The following is a 17,312-nucleotide window of genomic DNA, read 5'->3' as shown; positions in this document are numbered from 1 at the left end:
CTCTCCGTGTCCCTTTGCCTTTATTGTGCATTTTCAAACCAGAACCGGCTCCAAACGGGGGGGGGGGGGGGGTCGTGGGGGTCCCGCTCGCACCCCGACCCCTGCCCAAAAGCAGCCCGCGGAGTGCACGGATCGGGGGGGGGGGGGGGGCGACACCCCCGGCCTGGCCACCACCGGGGGCCCTGAGGACGGGCACCCCAGCCCAGCCCGCCGGGCCGGGGTGTGCAGGGGGGCACCCCAAAAATGTGCCCCCCCCCTCCCCCCCCCCCCCCCGCCCAGCTCCAGCAGGGAATGGGGCAAACTGGGGCCGTCCTGCCCACGCGTCCCGCCTGCGGCAGCTGAGGAGGCCCCGGCCCCACAGGGGGACCCCAAATCTAGAGGGGGGGGTCACAGCCCCAAAGGGGGACCCCAGACCCTAAGGGGGATCCCAGTCCCTAAGGGGGACCTCAGACCTAAAGGGGGGGGGGACACAGCCCCAAAGGGGGATCCCAGTCACTAAGGGGGACCCCAAATCTAGAGGGGGGGGTCACAGTCCCAAAGGGGGACCCCAGACCCTAAGGGGGAATCACGGCCCCAAAGGTGGACCCCAAACCCAAAGGGGGATCCCAGTCCCTAAGGGGGACCCCAGACCTAAAAGGGGGGGGTCATGGCCCCAAATGGGGACCCCAAACCCAAAGGGGGACCCCAGCCCCTAAGGGGGATCATGGCCTAAAAGGGGGACCCCAGACCTAAAGGGGGGGGTCACGGCCCCAAAGCTGAGCCCCCTGCCCCCAGACGGGGCGGACGCCGTGGGTCCTGCACCCGGGGAGCACCCTGGAATGGGGGGGGGGGGGGAGTGCTTGGGGGGGGGGGCCCTTGGGCAGAGCAGAGGAAGGGGGGGGGGGCACAGACCCAGGCCCCCGCGCTCCCCCTGGGGCTGGGGGTCAGGATCAGCCCCCCCCCAACCCCATTCCCACCCTTTGGGACCCCCGGGGAGCTTCAGCTGCCGCCCCCCACCCAGCAGGGGCTGGGGGGGCTCCTTCATATCCAGTGTAAACAGCTGGGGGGGGGGGCCGGGGGGGGGCCCGGGGGGGTCCCCTACGTCCTCTGGGCGTCCGCCTTGGCGAAGAGGCGGCTGTGCCAGTAGTCGGGGTTGTCGAAGGCGCAGTCCGAGGCCTCCAGGCTGCGCAGGGGCTTCATGCAGCCGGGGGGGGGGCCCGGGGGGGCCACGGCAGCCGGGGCAGGGGGGGCCGGGAGGGGCCAGCACGGCCTCCATCTCCTCGTAGCCCTGCTCCTCGGCGGGGGCCGGGGTGGGGGTCTCCCCCGGCCGCATGTCGGTGTAGCCGTCGTGCCGGGGGGTGGGGGGGGGGCCCGGGCTCGTGTCGGGGTCCCGGCCCCCCCCCGACGCTGCCCAGCGAGCGGCTGAGCCGCGGCTGCTTGTTCATGTACTCGTAGTCCTCCTCCTCCTCCCCGCGGCCCTGCGGGGGGGGTCCGGGGGGGGCACCCGGCTCCGAGCCCACCTCCATGTACTCGTAGCCCAGCTCCTCCAGCGAGGCCGGCCGTGGTGGGGGGGGGGCTCCCGGGGGGGCCCCGGGACGCCGGTTCATGTACTCGTACTCCTCCTCCGCGTCTGGCACCAAGACCCCGGCGGGCTCTGGGTCTGCGGGGGCGGGAGGGGGGGGTCAGAAAGTAGCCACCCCACCCCCCAAATCCCACCCTCGGTGCCCCTGCTTTGATCCCGGGGCTGGGGCTGAGCATGGGTCCCCCCCCCATAGCACTGGGGGCCCCCCCAGCCCCAGCCCTACAGGGATGGGTCCCCATAACCTAAAGCCATTGCTAAGACCCCCACCCACGAGGACAGGAGACCCCCACCCATGGGTCAGGAGACCCCCACCCATAGCACTGGGGGACCCCCAGCCCCAGCCCTACAGGGATGGGTCCCCATAACCTAAAGCTGGTGCTGAGACCCCCACCCAAGGGGTCAGGAGACCCCCACTCATAGCGCCAGAAGACCCCCCAGCCCCAGCCCTACAAGGATGGGTCCCCATAACCTAAGCCCATTGCTGAGCCCCCCACCCACAAGAACAGGAGCCCCCCACCCACGAGGTCAGGACACCCCCACCCTCCAAGCACACCCCCTCCCCACTCCCCCGCTATACCAAGACCCCCCCCAGGAGGGCCGTGCCCCTCACCCCTCCCGGCGCAGCTGGGGGTGACGTAGCCGTTGGCGTCCTCCTCGCTGCCCTCGGAGCTGGGGGGCGGGGGGGGGAAGCTCTCCCTGTGGGACAGGTAGGCGCTGTCCCCCCGCGAGCGCAGGCTGCGGCACAGGCTGCCCGCCAGCGACAGCCCCTCCGCCAGGTCCAGCTCCGACGCCGTCCCCCGGCCCTCCGACGACTCGGACACCGTGCGCCCCACCGACTCCTGGCGGCTGCGCCGGGGCAGCCGGGTCACCGTACCCTGGGGGGGGGACATGGGGGTGATGGGGGGGCTGCCACAGCCACCCCACGGCCACCCCACGGTGACCCCACGGCCCCCACTCTGACCCCAGAGCTCCGGCTCCTCTGCTCGCCGGGGTCACCCCTTTTATCCCATCCCTTTGTGCCCCCCCCCCCACCATCATCCCGTTGCCCCCCCCGTTTTCATCCCTTTTAGCCCCCGCTGTCATCCTTTCACCCCCCCCATTGTCATCTATTTGCCCCCTCGATGTTCACCTCTCCCCCCCATTGTCATCCTTTCGCCCCCCCCACCATGCTCACCCATTTGCCCCCCCATTGTCATCCCTGTGCCCCCCCATGGCCACCCCTTTTCCCCCCGTCATCCGTTTGCCCCCCCATTTTCACCCCTTTTAGCCCCCGATGTCATCCTTTCACCCCCCCATTATCATCTATTTGCCCCCTCGATGTTCACCCCTTTCCCCCCCCCCCCATTGTAATCTTTTTGTCCTTCCCATGGTCACCCCTTTGCCCCCCCAAGGTCACCTCTTTCCCCCCCCCCATTGTCATCCCTGTGGCCCCCCCCATGGCCACCCCTTTCCCCCCACTGTTGCCCTTTCGCCCCCCCCCATCATCATCTATTTGCCCCCACCTATGGTCACCTCTTCCTCCCCCCCCTCCATTGTCATCCCCTCACCTCCCCCATGGTCACCCCTTTGCCCCCCCCCGGTACCTGGCGGCTGCTGCCCAGGCTGGGCTGGTTCATGGGGATGTACCCGGCGGGGGGGCTCAGCAGGCTGGGGCTCTGTGAGGGGACACAAGGGAGGGGGGGGCTGGCACCGAGCTGGGGGCAGGGGGACGGGGCAGAGGGTTGGGCCCCCCCCACACTGCAGAAATGGGGCTGGGGTCCCAGGGGGGTGAGGAAGAGGATGGGGGATGAGGGGGGGCCATGGGGCAGCGCCCCAGGACCCAGCCCCAGTGCTGCCAGACCCCATTGGGGGCATTTGGGGTGGGGGGCACGGGGGGGGCTCACCCGGGTGCAGCTGCCCCGTGGCCGGGGGGGGTAGAGGCCGGCGGCGAGGCCGAAGGACGCGTCCAGCTCCTCCTCCTCCAGCTCCAGCGTCTCCATCTCGTCCAGCTCCTTGTCGCTGAGGGTGGGGGGCTCGGCGGGTGGCGCGGCCCCGCTCTCCTGCTGCGGGACGGGGGCGTGAGGGGCTGCGGGAAGAGAGCTGGGGGGGGTCCGGGGAGGGGTCTGGGGGGGGGGGTCCGCGCTCACCTTGATCACCAGGTAGCGCGGGGGGTCGCGGGCCATGCGGGTGAACTCGTTGGCCAGCTCCTTGAAGGTGGGGCGGATGTTCTCGTCGATCATCCAGCCTGGGGGGGGGCACAGCGGGGGCTCAGAGCAAGGCAAGGGGGTGGGCAGCGATCCGGGACCCCCCCCAGCAGCCGGACGAGCCCCCCCTACTCACACTTGACCATCACCATGTAGACGTCGATGGTGCAGATCTGGGGCTGCGAGAGGCGCTCGCCCTTCTCCAGCAGGTCGGGCACCTCGGCCAGCCGGATCCCGGCGTAGGGCTCGGCCCCGAAGGTCATCATCTCCCAGAGCGTCACGCCTGTGGGGACGGCCCCCCCCCCGTGAGCCCCTTGGGGTGGCGGGGGGCCGGGGAGGGGGGCGGCGGGGCGCCCGTGCTCACCGTAGCTCCAGACGTCGCTCTGGTGCGTGTACTTCCCGAAGTGGATGCTCTCCAGCGCCATCCACTTGATGGGCGTCTGCAGGGACAGCGGGGTCAGGGGGGGCACGGGTAGGTGAGGGGCTGGGGGGACACAGGGGAGGACACGGGGACAGGGAGGGGACAGCCCACGGTGCAGGGGAACGGAGGGGATGGGGTGTTCTGTCCTGCTGGGGACATGTGGAGGGGGGTGCCCCATGGCACAGGGGGGTTGGGGACACATGGAGTGTGGCACAAGGGTTTTGGGGACACAGAAAGGGGGTGCCCTGTGGCACAGGGGATTTGGGGACCCATGGAGTGGGGGTGCCCCGTGGCACAGGGGTTTTGGGGACACAGAAGGGTGGATGTTCCATTGCACAGGAGATTTGGGGACATGCAGAGTGGGGGTGCCACATGGCACAGGGGTTTTGGGAACACAGAAAGGGGATGCCCTGTGGCACAGTGGGTTTTGGGGTCCCATGGAGTAGGGGTGCCCCGTGGCACAGGGTTTTGGGGACGCACACAAAGGGGGTGCCCCACGGCACAGCAGACACAGGGGCCACGGCGTCCCCGCCCGGTGCCCACCTTGACCTCGTTGTAGAAATACTTCTTGTCGTCGGGGTAGAGGAGGTCGGCGATCCCAAAGTCGGCCACCTGGGCCTGGCTGGGCGACTTGAGCAGCACGTTGCGGGCGGCCAGGTTGCGGTGCACCATGCGGTGCTCCTCCAGGTAGTACATCCCCTGCGGGGCGGCGTCAGCGGGGCTGGGGGCTCGAGGGGGGGGGGACACACCAAGTGGGGGGGGGGCACCCCCGGCCCCGGGGCACTCACCTTGGCCACCTGCACGCACCAGTTGAGCAGCAGCTGGGGGCTGATCCCGTCGCGGTTCTTGCGGACGTAGTCGAGGAGGGAGCCCAGCGGCAGGAGCTGGGTCACCAGCTGCAGCTGGGGGCCGGGGCAGATGCCCAGCAGCCGCACGATGTAGGCATGGTCCAGGCTGCCGATGGCCAGCATGTGCTGGGGGGGGGGTGGAAAGCGAGGGGGGGGCTCCGTGAGATGCGCCCAGGGCAGGATCTGGCCCGCGGTGGGGATCAGCTGCAGCCCCCCCCCCACTTACGTCGGTGACGGCGTGGAAGGACTGCTGCCCGCTCCAGTCCTGGATCACCTTGATGCTCACCGGGATCTTGATGGAGTCCCCGTCCGGGATCCAGATGCCCTGCAGGAACAGGGACGTCCTGGTGAGCACCGTGCCTGGCCCCCGCTGCCCCCCCCAGGGCCAAGCCCCCCCCTCACCTTGTGCACGGTCCCGAACACGCCGGAGCCCAGCACCTTCAGGCGCTTCAGCTCCGTCTCCTTGAAGATGCGGGCCAGCACCTTGTTGGCCTTCTCACTGGGGTCCAGCGGCTCCAGGCTCTGCCCCGGGCAGGACGGAGACGGGGATGGAGACGGAGAGGAGGGGACCGAGAGGCAGGGACGGGGCCGGGGGGATGGAAGCAAACAGGGGTGAGGATGGGTCTCAGGGATGGACACCGTGGATGGGGGTGGACGGAGGCAGAAAAGGACAGGGATGGAAAAGGGCAAAGCCCCCACACCCATTGTCCCCCCCCACCCCACAGCCCCGAGCCCCCCGCCCTCCCGCTCACCTCTCCCCTCTCCAGGTAGCGCCGCATCGCCCGCTTCTTCTGGATCTTCTTGCCGCGCCAGTAGAGCAGGGAGAGGAGGAAGCAGGAGCAGGAGAGGAAGAGCCCGCTGACCACCAGCACCGCGATCACCGTGGGGGCTTTCCTGGTAACGGGGGGACGGGGCTCAGCTCCGGCTGCTGCCGTGCCCCACGCGCTTCCCACGGTCATCCCCGGTGTGGGGGCGATGCCCCAGCCCCACGGGGGGGCACGGGGTTGGGATCAACCCTACAGGAGGGCACCGGGGGGTTGCCCCGAGCACCCACATGGGCAGGGAAAGTCCCTGAGCAGTGCGGCGCAGCATGGAGCAGCACGGCACAGGGCAGCTGGTGTGATGTGGCACGGTGCAGCATGGCACGGCATGGCACGGCACGGCACAGCATGGCATGGCACAGCTCAGCACAGCGTGGCACAGCTCGGTGTGACATGGCATGGTGCAGCATGGCACAGGGCAGCATGGCACGGCACAGCACGGCGTGATGTAACAGGGCACAGAGGTTTGGGGAACACAGAAGGGGGGATGTCCCATGGCACAGGGGATTCGGGGACACAAAGGGGGTGCCCCACGGCACAGCAGACACAGGGCACAGCACAGGGCAGCACAGCATGGCATGGCACAGTGCAGCAGGGCTCGGCACAGCAGGGCACGGCTCAGCACAGCGTGGCACAGCTCAGTGTGATGTGGTACGGTGCAGCATGGCACAGCACAGCGTGGCACAGCCCAGCATGGCACAGCTTGGTGTGACACAGCACGGCACAGCTTGGTTTGACATGGCACAGTGCAGCATGGCACGGCTTGGCACAGCTTGGTGTGACATGGCACGGGGCAGCATGGCACGGCACAGCGCAGCACAGCTCGGTGTGCCATGGCACAGCACGGCATGGTGTGGCACAAAACAGCCCCAGGACGCACAGCTCCGTGCTTGGTGTGGCACAGCACGGCACAGCACCGCGACCCCAGGGCCCCCCAGTCCCCCCCCAGTCCCCCCCAGTCCCCCCTGTACCTGGAGCTGGGCAGGGCGTCCCCCAGGCAGTCCCGCAGCAGCGGCCCCAGGCACCTGCAGGAACAGAGCGGGGATAAGACCCGTGCACCCCCACGGCACCCCCCCACCAGCCCCCCCAGGCCCCCACGCACCCCCGGGTGCAGTTCTCGTGGCAGGGCCGGCACTCGCGGCTGGCGTCCGGGTACTTGTAGATGGGGCCGCGCTCGCCCAGGATGCCCTCGGGGCAGCTCTCCACGCAGTGGGGCCCGTCCCGGTAGTGGGCGCAGCGGGTGCAGGTGTCAGCGCCCTGTGGGGTGGGTGGGTGGGGGGTGAGAAAGTGTTGGGGACCCTCGGGGACACCCCCACCGCAGGTCCCTGGGCGCAGCCGTACCGAGCCGTTGCAGGTGATGCCGCCCTCGATGAGCTCGCACTCGGGGTGGCACTCGAAGCACTCGGTGCCGTGGGCGAATTCCCGCGTCTCCCTGCGAGGGGACAGGGTGAGGGTCACCAGCGAGCCCACCCCAGCACCCCGGGTGCGGTGCCACCAGCCCGCCCTGGTGTCCTGCCAGCCCCGGTGCCCTCCGTGGGGTCTGTCCCACCCCAGTGCCCACCCCGGTGCCCTCCTGTAGGGTTGATCTCACCCCAGTGCCCACCCTGGGGGCTGTCCCCTGGGGTTGATCCCACTCCAGTGCCCACCCCCATGCCCACCTCAGGGTTGATCCCACCCTGGTGCCCACCCCGGTGCCCTCCTGTAGGATTGATCTCACCCCAGTGCCCACGCTGGGGGCTGTCCCCTGGGATTGATCCCACCCTGGTGCCCACCCCGGCACCCTCCTGTAGGGTTGATCCCACTGCCATGTCCACCCCGGTGTCCATCCCCCAGGGTTGATCCCACTCCCGTGCCCACCCCAGGGTCCATCCCCTGGGGTTAATCCCATCCCAGTGCCCACCCTGGTGCCCTCCTGTAGGGTTGATCCCACCCCGGTGCCCACCCTGGTGTCCCACCCCTGGGGTTAATCCCCCCCAGTTGCCCACCCCGGTGCCCACCCCCGGCTGCTCCTCACCCCTCGGTGAAGTGGCAGGAGGCCACGCAGACCCCGCGGCGGCTGTAGTGCTGGCAGGACAGGCACTGCTCGGGGCCGGGACCCCAGCACCCATCGGCGGAGCACAGCGGGTCGCACACCTTCCCCTCTTGCTCTGCGGGGAACGGGGCTCAGCGCAGCGCCCCCCGGCCCCCCAGTTCCCCCCAGTTTCCCCCCAATTCCCCCATCCCGGGGGGCAGGGGACGCGGGCGGACCCCGACTCACGGCACTTGCTGCGGGGTTTGTTGTTCTTGATGTCGAGGTCGGCGCGGCGGCGGCTGAGCGCTGCCCACTGCACGGTGTGCAGGTAGCAGAGGCGCCGGTTCTCGGTGATGTACACCCGGCCCGCGCTCACCTCCCGCAGCGAGCGCAGCCCCAGGGACGTCACGTTCTCGTTCTTCATGATGAGCAGCGAGAAGCCCCGGCTGCGGGGCGGGGGGTCAGGGGGGACGGGGGGAAATGAGGGGATGGGGGCACGGGGGGAAATAATTAGGGGATGGGGGAGCAGGGGAAGGTAACGGGATGGGGGAACGGGGAAAAAAATCTGGATGGGGGAATGGGGATGTGCAGGTGAGGCATGTAGGCGCAGGAATGATGGGGGGGTGTGGGAATGCAGGAAAATAATGGGATGGGGGAATTGGAGGAAAATAATGGGATGGGGGAATGGGGAACAGCCGGGGGGTGATGGAGGAGGTGCAGATGAGGGATGTAGGGACGGGGAATGATGGGGGGGCACAGGGATGAAGGAAAATAATGGGATGTGGGAATGGGGAACAGCCAGGGGGTGACAGAGGGCGTGCAGATGAGGGATTCAGGGACAGGGAACGATGTGGGGATGGGGGGCGCAGGGATGGGGGGCGCAGGGGACGGGGTACGTGTCGGGGGCCATGGGGCCGGGCACTCACTTGTAGAGGCTCCGTCCCCCGATGGTGACCAGGTTGGAGAAGACGCTGAAGTTGTGCATGTGCTTGGGCCAGGACTGGATGTTGAGGTACCCTGGGGGAGGCCGGGCCGGGCTCAAGGAGGGGGTCCCGCACCCCCCTGCCCCCCCCAGCAGCCCCGCGCCCCCCGGCAGCCCCGCGCCTCACCCGTGATCTCCCGCACCGTCCGGAAGACGTTCAGCTTCTCGGGGTCCAGCGCTGAGATGTTGCGCCAGGGATCCCTGCAGGGCCGCAGCCGTCAACCCGAGCAGGGGCCAAGCCCCCCAGGCCCCCTGCCCCCCCCCCAAATCCCCCCCCACTCACCCCTCCAGGCCGGTGATGAGGAAATCCAGGTTGCCCAGGATCTTGGTGCAGTTCACGAAGGTGTCGATGTTGCTGGAGTCCACGGTCTGGTACTTGCTGCCGGCCCCCGTGCCCTCGCAGGCTGCGGGATGGGGAGGGTCAGAGCCCGTCCTGCCCCCCCCCTGCCCCCCCACAGCCCCCTCCCCGTACCCTTGGGGCACAGCCCCGAGCAGGGCTCGCACATCTTCAGCCCGTTCTTCTCCACTTCCATCTTGTCGTTGGGGCAGGCGCGCACGCAGGAGCTCTGATCCACCACGAAATTATCTGTGGGGACAGGGGGGGGGCTCCTGGTTAGACCCCGGCCCCCCCTAGAGCCCTTCCCCCCCCCCCCGGCACCCTCCCCGGCGCCCTGCTCACGCGGGCAGCTCCGGACGCAGATGCCCCCGTACTGGTACTTGGTGTCGGGGTTGGGCTCCAGCTGGAAGGTCAGCTTGTTGTAGATGAGGGGCTGGGGGCACAGCGGCACGCACGCCCCGCTGTCATTGAAGTGCCGGCACGCCTGCAGGGACAGCAACGGGGCCGTCAGGGCGCGGACAGACAGATGGACACCGGGGCGCATGGACAGACGGATGGACACTGGGGACGGACACCGGGGTGCACAGACGGACAGAAGGACACCGGGGAGCACAGACAGACAGACGGACACCAGGGACAGACACCAGGGCGCACGGACAGACGGACACTGGGGACAGACACCGGGGCGCGTGGATCAGCTCCCTCCCCGCAGACAGACAGAAGGATGGAGAACAGCGACGGACACACGGACAGACGTGCAGGCAGACTGACGGACAGACAGAGCAGCGGAACCACGGACAGACGGACACACGGACAGAGCTCCCCCACCCCCCATGGGAAGCTTTGCCCCATGCCCACCCCAGGGGCACGCAGGCGAGGCCCCTCCCCGTCCACGCGCAGACGGACGGACACACGGGTGGATGGACGGACACACAGGGGGACAGACGGACAGACAGACATGCGGGGGGGGACAGACGGACGGACGGACAGCCGCGCAGCCCCCACGTACGAAGCAGTGTGTCTGCCGGGGGCCGGTGCAGCCCCCCGCGCACTCCTCGTGGCAGCACTCGTTGGGCGCCCGCCCAAAGCAGCGCCCGTTGCACTGGGGGGCGCAGATGGTCTTGGTCACTGCGGGGAGGGAGGGGGTGAGCGGGACCCGGGCTGGGACCCCCCCTCAAGCCCCCCCAGCCCCCCCCAGTACCCACATTTCTGGCAGTCCTCGGGGCCGGGTCCCCAGCAGTGCCCGCCGCAGCTCTCATGGCACGGGGCGCCTGTGGGAAGCGCGGGGGGATCAGCCCGGGGTGCGGGACCCCCCCCAGCCCCCCGTGCCCCCCCCCCACGCACATGCCCTGCCGTTGTCCCCCACCACGGGCTCCAGCCGGGTGTCCCGCATGATGTCCCTCCACTCCACCGTGTCCACGTGGCAGAGCTGCTCGTTCTTCTCGATGTAGACGCCGCCAGCCAGGATTTCTGCGGGGAGCGGCCATGGGCGCTGGGGCTGCGCCCCCCCCAGCTCTGCCCCGCACCGGGGGGACACCGGGGAGGGGGGGGAAACCAGGAGAGGGGGGGTACAGCCCCGGGGGGCTCAGAGCGGGATCGGGGTGCGCAGTGTGGGGAGCGAGAGGGGACGGCACCGCAATGGGATGGGAATTGGGGGACACCAGGGGATGGCACTGTAATGGGAGGGGGACCAGGGGGCAGGGGGGGACATCACCACAGTGGGATGGGGACCAGGGGGCAGTGGGGAATGGCACCACAATGAGATGGGGACAGAGGACCATGGGGGGGTCAGCACTGCAATGGGATGGGGACCAGGGGGCACCACCGCAAGGGGACGGGGACCACGGGGGCTCGGTGCAGCTCCAGGACGGGGACCACGGGGGCACGGCGCGGCTCTGGGACGGGGACCGCGGGTCCCACCTGTGAGCTGGTTGAGGCCGAGCTGGCGCAGGGCGTGCGTGGTGTTGGGGTTGTAGTTGAGCAGCACGAAGAGCGCGTACTTCTCCTCGTAGAACTGGGTGCCGCGGATCACGCGCAGGTTCTGCAGCGGCAGCGAGGCGAAGACGTTCATGGCGATCAGGATGTAGCCCGTCACCTCCCGGATGGTCTGCGGGGACGGGACGGGGACGGGTGAGCCCCCGCGGCCGGCGGGTGGGAGGGGGCCCGCGCCCGCGCCCCCCCCCCTCACCTGCAGGAAGGAGAGGTCCTGTGTGTGGTCGATGAGGACGATCTCCAGGTTGCCCATCACGATCTCGCAGTTGTTGTACATCTTGTGCAGCGTCTGGTACTGGTGCTGCGCGTCCCCCGTCACGCTCAGCCCGTTCAGCGTCCCCGCGCACACTGCGGGTGGGGACATTTGGGTGCCCCGTGGGGACGGGCGGGCACCACTGGGCACCCCCTGTGCCCCCCACTGCTGGCCACATCGACCCTAGTGCTGGCCACGACCCCCCTGGTGCTGGCCACGACCCCCCCGGTGCTGGCCACGTTCCCCACCTGATGGCCACATCCATGTCTCCCCTGGACATGTCCCCCATAGGGTCCCTCTCCCACCCCCAGTGGCCGTGCCCCCCCCAGTTGCCATGTTCCCCCCCCCCAGTGTCCTGTCGCATTACCCCCGTCCCTCCCACCCCACCCACGACCCCTTCACTCCCCCCACGGTGCCCCCCCCATGCAGGTCAAGGAGATGCCCTCAGGGTGCTCCCGTCCCCTCCATGGTGGTGCCCCCCCCTCGGTGTCCCCGTCCCCCGTCCCCCGTCCCCCCCCCCGGCGTCCCCGCCCTCCCCTGCGCAGCGCCCGAACCGGCCGGGCAAGGGTTGCGCAAGGCGGGTGCCGCGGGCAGGGCCCCCCCCTCCCGGCGCTCCCGCGACGCCCGGACTTCGGACTCCCGGCCCGGCCCCCCCGAAATCCCTGCGGGCACCGAGGGGCCCTGGCCCGCCCCCCCCCCCCCCCAAAACCCCGGCCCTGGGGTTAATGATTCCCCGGCCCCCCCCCCGCGCCGGGGCAGACAGGGCCCCTTTGTGCGCGGGGCAGGATGCGGCCCCCTCCCCGCGGCCGCACAAAGGGGCGATTGTGGAGAGCGGGACGGGGGGAGCCGAGCCCCCCGAAACGCGGCGGGAGGGGGGGGCCCCGCACCCCCGGGGGGCTCAGCCCTGGCCCAGACGTGACTCAGGCCCCGCGGGGGGGGCGCGGGGCGGTCAATGGCAGCTTTGTCTGGGCCGGCGCGGGGGCCGATAAGGGCCCGCGCCCCCCCGGGGGGGGGGGTGCAGAGAACGGGCAGCTCGGTGCAGGCGCAGGAAGGGGCGCGGGGCCCCCCCTCCGCAGCAGCCCCGCGCCTCCCCCCTCCAGCAGAGCTATTTCCATAGGGAAGGGGCTATAAAAAGGTCCCAGCTGCGTGGGGGCACGGCCCGGGGAGGGGCAGGGCCAAGGCAGGGGCTGGGACCCCCAACCCAAAGCTGGGGGGGGGGCTGAGATGGGTGCCCAGGCGCAGAGCCGGCCCCGGGGGGCAGCGGGGGTCCGGGGACGTGCGGTGCTGGAGGGGTGTGGGGGGGTGACCCAGGACGGGCCCCCCCCGGGCCGGGACCCCTGCGTGCACCTGCCCGCGGCGGGGAGGGGGCTGGCGCCGGCCCCGCCGGGCGTTATCAGCGCGGCCCCCGCCGGCAGCTCCGGCACGCCGCTGCTATCTGCCCGCGTGCCTCCGCGGCCCCCCGGCCCCCCGCCAGGAATAGCACCGGGGCCCGGCCCCGCCGGTGGGGGCTGGGGGAGGCGGGGAAGGGACCGGGGACCCCGACCTCCTGCCCCCGGTCCCGCGGGCGGCACAAAGGGGGCTGTGTGCGCGGGGGCGGCCGCTGCCGGGGGGCCGGATCCCGGCTCCGAACAAAGCCGGGCTCTGAGACGGGACCGGGGGGCTGCGGGTGGGGTCGGAGGGGGGCGCGGAGCCGGCGCTGCTCATCCCGGGACCGGCACCGGGGGGACCCCGAGCGGGAGCCACCCGCAGCACCCCGGGGAGCCGGCACCTGGTGCCGGTGCGCGCCCGGTCCTGGAGTGCCCCCCGGTCCCGGAGAGCCCCCCGGTCCTGCAGTGCCCCCCGGCCGTCGTGCGGGAGCAGCCCGGGGCAGGGCCGGTGGCACATGGCCGGTGCCGGTGCCGGTGCCGCCACGGGGCCGCGGGCGCCGCGCACACCTCGCACGTTCGCCACCGCCGCGCCCGGCCCCACCTTCGCGTCCTGCCCTCGGTGTTTTCCTTTTGGGGTTGAAAAACAACTCCCGGGCGGCCCGATCCTTCCGGGAGCTGCGCCCCAACCCTCCCGCAGCGGCGGGGCCGGGGGTCCTGGGGGGCTCCGGCTGTGCCGCCCCCACCCCGGGCCGGATCCCGGCACGGCCCGAAATAGCCCCGGCAGCTGCGGGGGGCGCAGGTGCCTGCACCGCGGGGGGGGCTCGGTGCCGGGAGGGACGGGACGGGGGCACGGGGAGAGCCCCGCGCGTTGTGCCGGGACCGGAGCCCCCCTGGGCGCACACAGCGGGGCCGAGGCTGCCCCCGGGTCGGGGCACCGGGCACGGGGCGGGGGTCCCGGGGAAGGGGGCGCGGGGGGCTGCCGGCACCGGCCGCACCCCCGGGTCCGCTTTCCCCCCCGTTTGCTCCGGGACCCCCCCAGCACCCGGCAGCGCGAACCAGCCCCGTCCCCGCCGCTGCCGGGACCCTCCCGGGCACTCCCGGTTCCACCGCACCCCGGTGCCCCCGAGCGCTCCCGGTGCCCTCCCCGGCCCCGGCGCCCCGAGCTCCCGCTCCCTCCGCACGCCCCGGTCCCCCCCAGCTCCCCGCTCCTCGCGTGCGCCCCGGTGTCCCCGAACTGCCCGGTGTCCCCGAGCGCTCCCGGTGCCCGGTGCCCACCTGCTTGCCCGGTGCCCGGTGCCGGGGCGCGGAGCAGCAGCAGCAGCAGAAGCAGCGGCGGCGGCGGCGCCCGGGGCCGGGGCCGGGCCATCCTCGGCGCCTCTCGGCGGAGCGGCGGAGCGGGGCCCGGCGGGCTGCGGCGTGCCCGGGCGCGGCGGGGGGAATGCACCTGGCGCGGGGCCGCCGGGGCGGGCCGGGGCCGGGGCAGGGACCGGGACCGGGCGGGGCGGAGCCGGGGCGGGGCGGGGGCGGCGGGGCACCCACCCCCGGGACAGCCCGGCCCGGAGCGGCGGAGACACCCCCAGGACCCGTGGGGGTGGGAGCAGGGGCGGCTCGGCTCTGCCGTAGCCCCCAGACCCCGCTCGGTCCCCCCGGGTCCCCTCCGGCAGGGGCTGGTCCGGCTGCAGCCCCCCCACGGCAAAGCCCGGCCCTGCTGGGGGTCGGGGCGCTGCCCCCCCCCCGGGCTGGACCCAGGGAGAAGCCCCTGGGGAGGACGCGGCCCCCTCCCTCCCTCCCCGAGCAGCCCCACATGGGCAGGGGCTACCGGGGTCGTCCCCCCCACCCAACACACACCCCAACACCTCCCCAGCCACCTGCAGGACTGGGGGGGGGACCCAGCACCGCCCCCCCCGACTCACCACCAGGGGCACTCTGCAGCCCCCCACCCTCTGCACATCTCTGGAGCAAAACCAAGACCCCCCCTCATAACGAAGGGGGTGGGAGCCCCCCCAGAACACCCCGTGGATCCCCCCCAAACACCCGTGCTGACCCCAGAGCGACTCGCGGCCCCCCCCATCGCCCCCCCCGGCCCGACAGGCACAGAGCCAGGTTTGGAGTCAAGTCCTTTATTCAGGCTGCACTCGGGGACATTTTCAGCCTGGGGACGTTTCCAGCTGCAGTCTCCTTACATGGGCTTGGGGGGAGGTCGCGGGGCTGCGCCCTGCAAGAGAAGAGAAAAGGGAGCGTCAGCGAGATGCAGGGGGGGCGTTCCCCAACCCACCCCCCCGTTTGGGGCCACCCTCCCGACGCCCCCCCCCCGATACGTACCGCCGGCCTGAAGCGGGGCGGGGGGGTCCGGTCCTTGCGCGCCTCCCGCGAGCGGTTCCTCACCACCTTGCTGTGGATGGCGCAGCTGACGCAGTAATGCAGCTTCACGTACAGCTTGGGCAGGACGTAGGCTGGGGGGGGGACACAGGGGGTCAGCCCCAGCTCCGCTCCCCCCAGAAAATGCCCAAGGGGGGCCGAGGGACTTATAAAAAGCTGGGGGGTGACTTGGTGCTCAATCAGATAGTGACAGGACGAGGGGGAATGGTTTTAAACCAAAGGAGGGGAGATTTAGGTCAGAGGACAGGAGGAAATTCTCCCCTCAGAGGGCAGTGGGGCACTGGAAGGGGCTGCCCAGAGAGGCCGGGGATGCCCCAACCCCGGAGGGGCTCAGGACCAGGCTGGGTGAGGCCCCGAGCACCCTGACCTCGCGGGCGGCATCGCTGCCTGTGGCAGGGGGCTGCAGCTGGGTGTTTTCAGGCTCTTTCCAACCCAGGCCGTTCTGTTCTATGTTATGACCGCATCCCAGCCCCGTGCAGAAGACGAGAGGCAGTTGTGGGGCTGTGATTAGGGGGGGGGCACAGAACCTGCAGGTGCTGACAGTGCCTGGATGCTGGCACCGCAGGCGCCCGCTGGGACCGGGGTCGGGCCCGTTACTGGGGGGGGGGAACCACGGGACAGGGACACCCCCCCAGCACCCGTCCCGCTGCCCTTACAGTCGAAGACGCTGGCCTCCGAGATGTCCCTGACCGCCGCGGCCTCGACGATGTTCCTGATGACAAACTTCTTGATGGCCTTGTCCTTGGGGACGCAGCGGGCGCAGTTGGTGCACCGGATGGGCTGGACATGGCCGCGGCCCTTCTTGGCCCGGCCGTTGTTCCTCCTCTTCTTGGTCTGCGAGGGCAGGGGAGGGGATGGAGCCCGGAGCCCGCGACCCCCTGAGTCCCCCCCCACACCCCAGCGGTGCCCCCACAGCCCCGTTCTGCCCCCCAACCCCATATTTCCCTCAGCCCCACAGGGACCCCTGACCCCACATCCCCCTAACCCATACGGCCCCCCCCACCCCACCGGGAGCCCCCCAACCCCAGAACCCTTCCCACCCCACAGGCCCCCCACCCCACCCCACAGGGACCCCCCCCAGCCCCACACGAAGCCCCCCAACCCCTCCCGCCCCATAAGACCACCCCCCCACATCCCCCCCCTACCCTTCATGGGCCCCCCGCACCCCATAACCCCCCCCGCCCCATAGGGATCCCCCCCCCCCCATCGACCCCTGCCCCAGATCCCCCCGCCCCCCATGGACCCCCCCCCCCCCCCCAAACACCCCCAGCCCCCCCCGCTGCACCCCTCGCCCTATGGAGCCCCCCAACCCCCCTGTTGCCCCCCATCACCCCACGACCCCCCCCACTCCCCCAACCTCCCCCTTTACCCCCCAGGACCCCCCCACAGCCCCCCCGCGGCCTCCTGTGCCTCACACGCGGCCCTCAGGGCCCCCCCCCTCGGCCCACTCCGGCTCCCCCCGGCTCCCCCCGGACCCCCCAGGCCCTCCCCGCCCCCCCGGCCGCCCCCTGCCCCTCCCGATGCCCCCCCCGGTGCCCCCGGAGCCCCCCCGGAGCCCCCCGGCCCCCCCCGGCCGCGCCGCCCTCACCATCTCGCTGCCGGGGCGGCGAAAGAGGGCCCGGCCGCCGCGCCGCCGCGCTTATATACGGATCCCTCCGCCCGGAAGAAGCCCCGTCACGGCCCCGCGCCCATCCCGGCCCCTCCGAGCCCCTCTCGGCCCCTCGGCTCGGCCCTGTGGGCAGGGCTGGGGGGGTTCCGGGGGGTTCCGGGGGGTTCCGAGGCTCCGGTGCGGCGGGGAGGCGGGGGAGGGGCCGGGACTACTTTTTGTTCTGGGCGCGGCGGAAGGGTTCGCGCGGTGCGTGGGGAGTGCGATGACTCCGCGCGCGCCGCGTGCTGAGAGCGCGGCCGCGGCGCGGGGCACGCTGGGAAATGTAGTCCTGGGCAGCGGAAGGCGGGGGGGGAGGTTCCGGGGGGGGTCACGTGTCCTGCGCCTACCCCAGCCCCCGGGGGGGGGCCCAGGAGCCCCCAACCCCCCCCCGAGGTGGGCAGGGGGAGCCCCGAGCCCCCCCCCCCAACCCCCCAAAACCTGGGGACCCCCCACATCCCTGAGCCCCCCCCCCAAACCTGGGGGTCCCCCCTGACCCCGAGCCCCCACTC

General features: G+C 71.7%; 2 protein-coding genes across 2 annotated transcripts; both read right to left on the bottom strand.

Annotated features, from left to right (window-relative positions):
* Positions 1-3: 3 nt before the first annotated feature.
* ERBB3 (erb-b2 receptor tyrosine kinase 3) lies at positions 4-14,232 on the bottom strand. The gene is given in 30 exon segments (XM_068663410.1): positions 4-1,188; positions 1,190-1,363; positions 1,365-1,639; positions 2,172-2,436; positions 3,145-3,216; positions 3,445-3,603; positions 3,688-3,785; positions 3,881-4,027; positions 4,109-4,184; positions 4,709-4,864; positions 4,954-5,139; positions 5,240-5,338; positions 5,416-5,535; positions 5,766-5,907; positions 6,806-6,859; positions 6,937-7,091; positions 7,176-7,266; positions 7,849-7,981; positions 8,092-8,291; positions 8,772-8,862; positions 8,955-9,028; positions 9,111-9,231; positions 9,300-9,413; positions 9,507-9,648; positions 10,174-10,292; positions 10,370-10,435; positions 10,509-10,634; positions 11,085-11,271; positions 11,353-11,504; positions 14,052-14,232. Coding segments are annotated over 30 exon segments (3,996 nt in total). The 5' UTR covers positions 14,143-14,232; the 3' UTR covers positions 4-1,077.
* Positions 14,233-14,880: 648 nt separating this feature from the next.
* Positions 14,881-16,900, bottom strand: RPS26 (ribosomal protein S26). The gene is made up of 4 exons (XM_068663411.1): positions 16,744-16,900; positions 15,812-15,989; positions 15,099-15,229; positions 14,881-14,991 (listed from the first exon to the last, which is right to left on the bottom strand). Exons 1-4 carry the CDS (start codon positions 16,744-16,746, stop codon positions 14,956-14,958), a joined length of 348 nt encoding a protein of 115 aa, XP_068519512.1. The 5' UTR covers positions 16,747-16,900; the 3' UTR covers positions 14,881-14,955.
* Positions 16,901-17,312: the final 412 nt, after the last annotated feature.

This window comes from Anas acuta, chromosome 29 (genome assembly GCF_963932015.1).
Source record: "Anas acuta chromosome 29, bAnaAcu1.1, whole genome shotgun sequence".
Classification (NCBI taxonomy): Eukaryota; Metazoa; Chordata; class Aves; order Anseriformes; family Anatidae; genus Anas; species Anas acuta.
This window is presented reverse-complemented; position numbering and strand designations above follow the sequence as displayed.

Excerpts from the sequence above, each read along its gene's own strand:
- RPS26 (XM_068663411.1), bottom strand. Across the intron at positions 15,230-15,811 it reads GGAGGCCAGCGTCTTCGACT|CCTACGTCCTGCCCAAGCTG; the intron begins GTAAGGGCAGCG and ends TCCCCCCCCCAG. Across the intron at positions 14,992-15,098 it reads CGCCCCGCTTCAGGCCGGCG|GGCGCAGCCCCGCGACCTCC; the intron begins GTACGTATCGGG and ends CTTCTCTTGCAG.